The sequence below is a fragment of the Geospiza fortis genome, unplaced genomic scaffold (genome assembly GCF_000277835.1).
Source record: "Geospiza fortis unplaced genomic scaffold, GeoFor_1.0 scaffold275, whole genome shotgun sequence".
In the NCBI taxonomy this organism is placed as follows: Eukaryota; Metazoa; Chordata; class Aves; order Passeriformes; family Thraupidae; genus Geospiza; species Geospiza fortis.
This window is the reverse complement of record NW_005054341.1, coordinates 4993127-4995115: the sequence shown is the minus strand read 5'-3', so window position 1 is coordinate 4995115 and position 1989 is coordinate 4993127. Positions and strand designations below refer to the sequence as shown.

At 47.0% G+C, this 1989-nt stretch overlaps 1 protein-coding gene across 1 annotated transcript in view; it reads left to right on the top strand.

Annotated features, from left to right (window-relative positions):
* XRN2 (5'-3' exoribonuclease 2) overlaps positions 1-1989 on the top strand; it is a 33093-nt gene that overhangs the window by 30611 nt on the left and 493 nt on the right. Inside the window, exon 30 of the mRNA XM_031058283.1 lies at positions 1724-1989. This exon is cut by the window's right edge and continues 493 nt beyond it. Coding sequence (XP_030914143.1) covers positions 1724-1786 — 63 coding nt within the window. The 3' untranslated portion in view covers positions 1787-1989. The remainder of the gene's footprint in view (positions 1-1723) is intronic.

Sequence of the window (1989 nt, the reverse complement as noted above, 5' to 3'; positions counted from 1 at the left end):
AATGGTTTCCCAGCTGGGTTTGGAGTGGGGGCCCAGGGAGGGTATCCCTGTTAATTCCCACTTTGGAACCCTGTGGACATCCACAGCCTGGGTAAAGATGTGGTCTTGCCCAGAACAGAATTCCCCTGGTGCTGGCCTGGACCCACCTGTGGGTGCAGGAAACATTTAACCCAGCAGTGACAACCCTTTTTTTGTTTTTATTCACATACATGGTGAGTTCATGATTAAGCACGAATCTTTTAGCTCCAGTGAATTTGCTTCCTTAAAAAATTCCCTTTGCAGTTGTGCTGCAACTGTTTATCTGCTTTTCATTTTCTTTTTTTTTTTTTTTAGTTTTTTTCTGTTCTTGTTATTTTTAAATTAACTTTCAGATGTTATTTCTTCGAGGCTGTAGTGAAATGAGAAAGTACCTGAAAGGGTTTAGGGTGCCAGCCTAATCATTGAATCTGGCCTTGCTGCCTGAAAATTTCAAAGCTTTAAAGCCTTGAAAAGGGATTCAAGTGGAAGTGGTGACACGTAGCAGCATAAATAATTATCTTTGGGCCCTTTCACCTCTGAATTCTTTTTTTACAGCGTACAGAACATGGTCTGAAGAGGTTAATAAACGCGCTGCCGCAGAGTGCTTACAAAATTAATGCAGCTGCCATGGATCTGGGGGGCTCCCTGGGAGTGGGGCTTTGCTGCCTTCCAGCTCTCCCAGAGAAGCAAAGAATGAGCTTGCTGGGGTGGTGCAGGTGTTGGGCAGTTTTATTCCAGCCCGGAGCAGCACACACGTCCACCACATCCACGGCTGCTGCAGCGCTCCCAGGCCTCCGCTTTGTCCTTCCCTGCTGATGGTTTGGAAGGGTTTTTTAAGGGATGTAGCCAACTTGTTTATTTTTTTAATTGAGTTCATCTAGCCTGGAAACAAACCTTCCCTGCACGGGCAGGCTGCAGGAGCTTCCCTGGCAGGTCTGCTCGCGGCCTCCGTGGTTTCCGTGGTTATCCCAGCCGCCGTGTGCTGTGACGGGGAGAGATTTCTCTTCTAAAGGAAGGAAGCCCCTTTTTCCCTCCACACCCAAAATCCATGAGTAAAGAGCAAACCAAGCATGTAGCTGGTGTTGGTGCATCACCTTTAATTAACTTGCTGGTCTCTGCCATGTACCAGGTTTGGAATTAATTTAAAATGTTTTAGGGGCGCTCTGTGAAATTTTCAAACGGATTTTTCCCCTGGATGCTTGATGTACCAAATGCCTGAATTTAAGTACAAATATACATCTAATTTGGAGTAATTTCCAAAGTGGGATTTGGATCTCTTTGACCTCTTACTAAAGCGAACGAGTGCTGGAAAACACCTCTTCTGCAACAAATACAGCTTTCGTTTTTCCTTAAAATACTTCTGTGTAAAAATGCCGAGTGTGAGCTGCCCCACGTCCCTGGCTCCAACATTTGTCCCTTTGCAGCAGAGGTGTCACAGGTGGGAAGTGCCTTACCCACGGTGCTGGCTGGGGGTGGATTTATTTGGGATTCCAAAGCCGGTGCAGCACACCAGGCGATCCAGCCCCAGCCCGTGTTTTTGGAAGACTCCACAGCAGGATGAGGGATGCTCAGCCCTGCCCCTGTCACCTCTCTGTGCAGAGGATGTTTTGTCCCTGTTCCGTGTGGCGCCTGGAGCTCACCCCACTTGTTTACTCGTGCTGCTAATCCCAAAAATAAATGCTTGCTTTTGTTTGTTTGTTTGCAGGCGTACGGCCCCGGGAGGCCCTACCCGCTCCCACATCCCGCAGGAAGGTACAGCTGGAATTAGCTCCTGCCTCCTGGGGGTTTTTTTAAACATGGAAAACGTCCGGGTTTTTTGCTTTTGTTCTTTTTCTTATTTGTGGGGCGAGGGGGAAAAAAGAAAAAAAAAAAAAGAAATTGTTAAGCACCATCCCTGTAGTTTTTAAACGGATGCCTGTTTTAAATGTGCACATTTCTTACGGACCTGATGATGATTTTTTGGGAGGGACT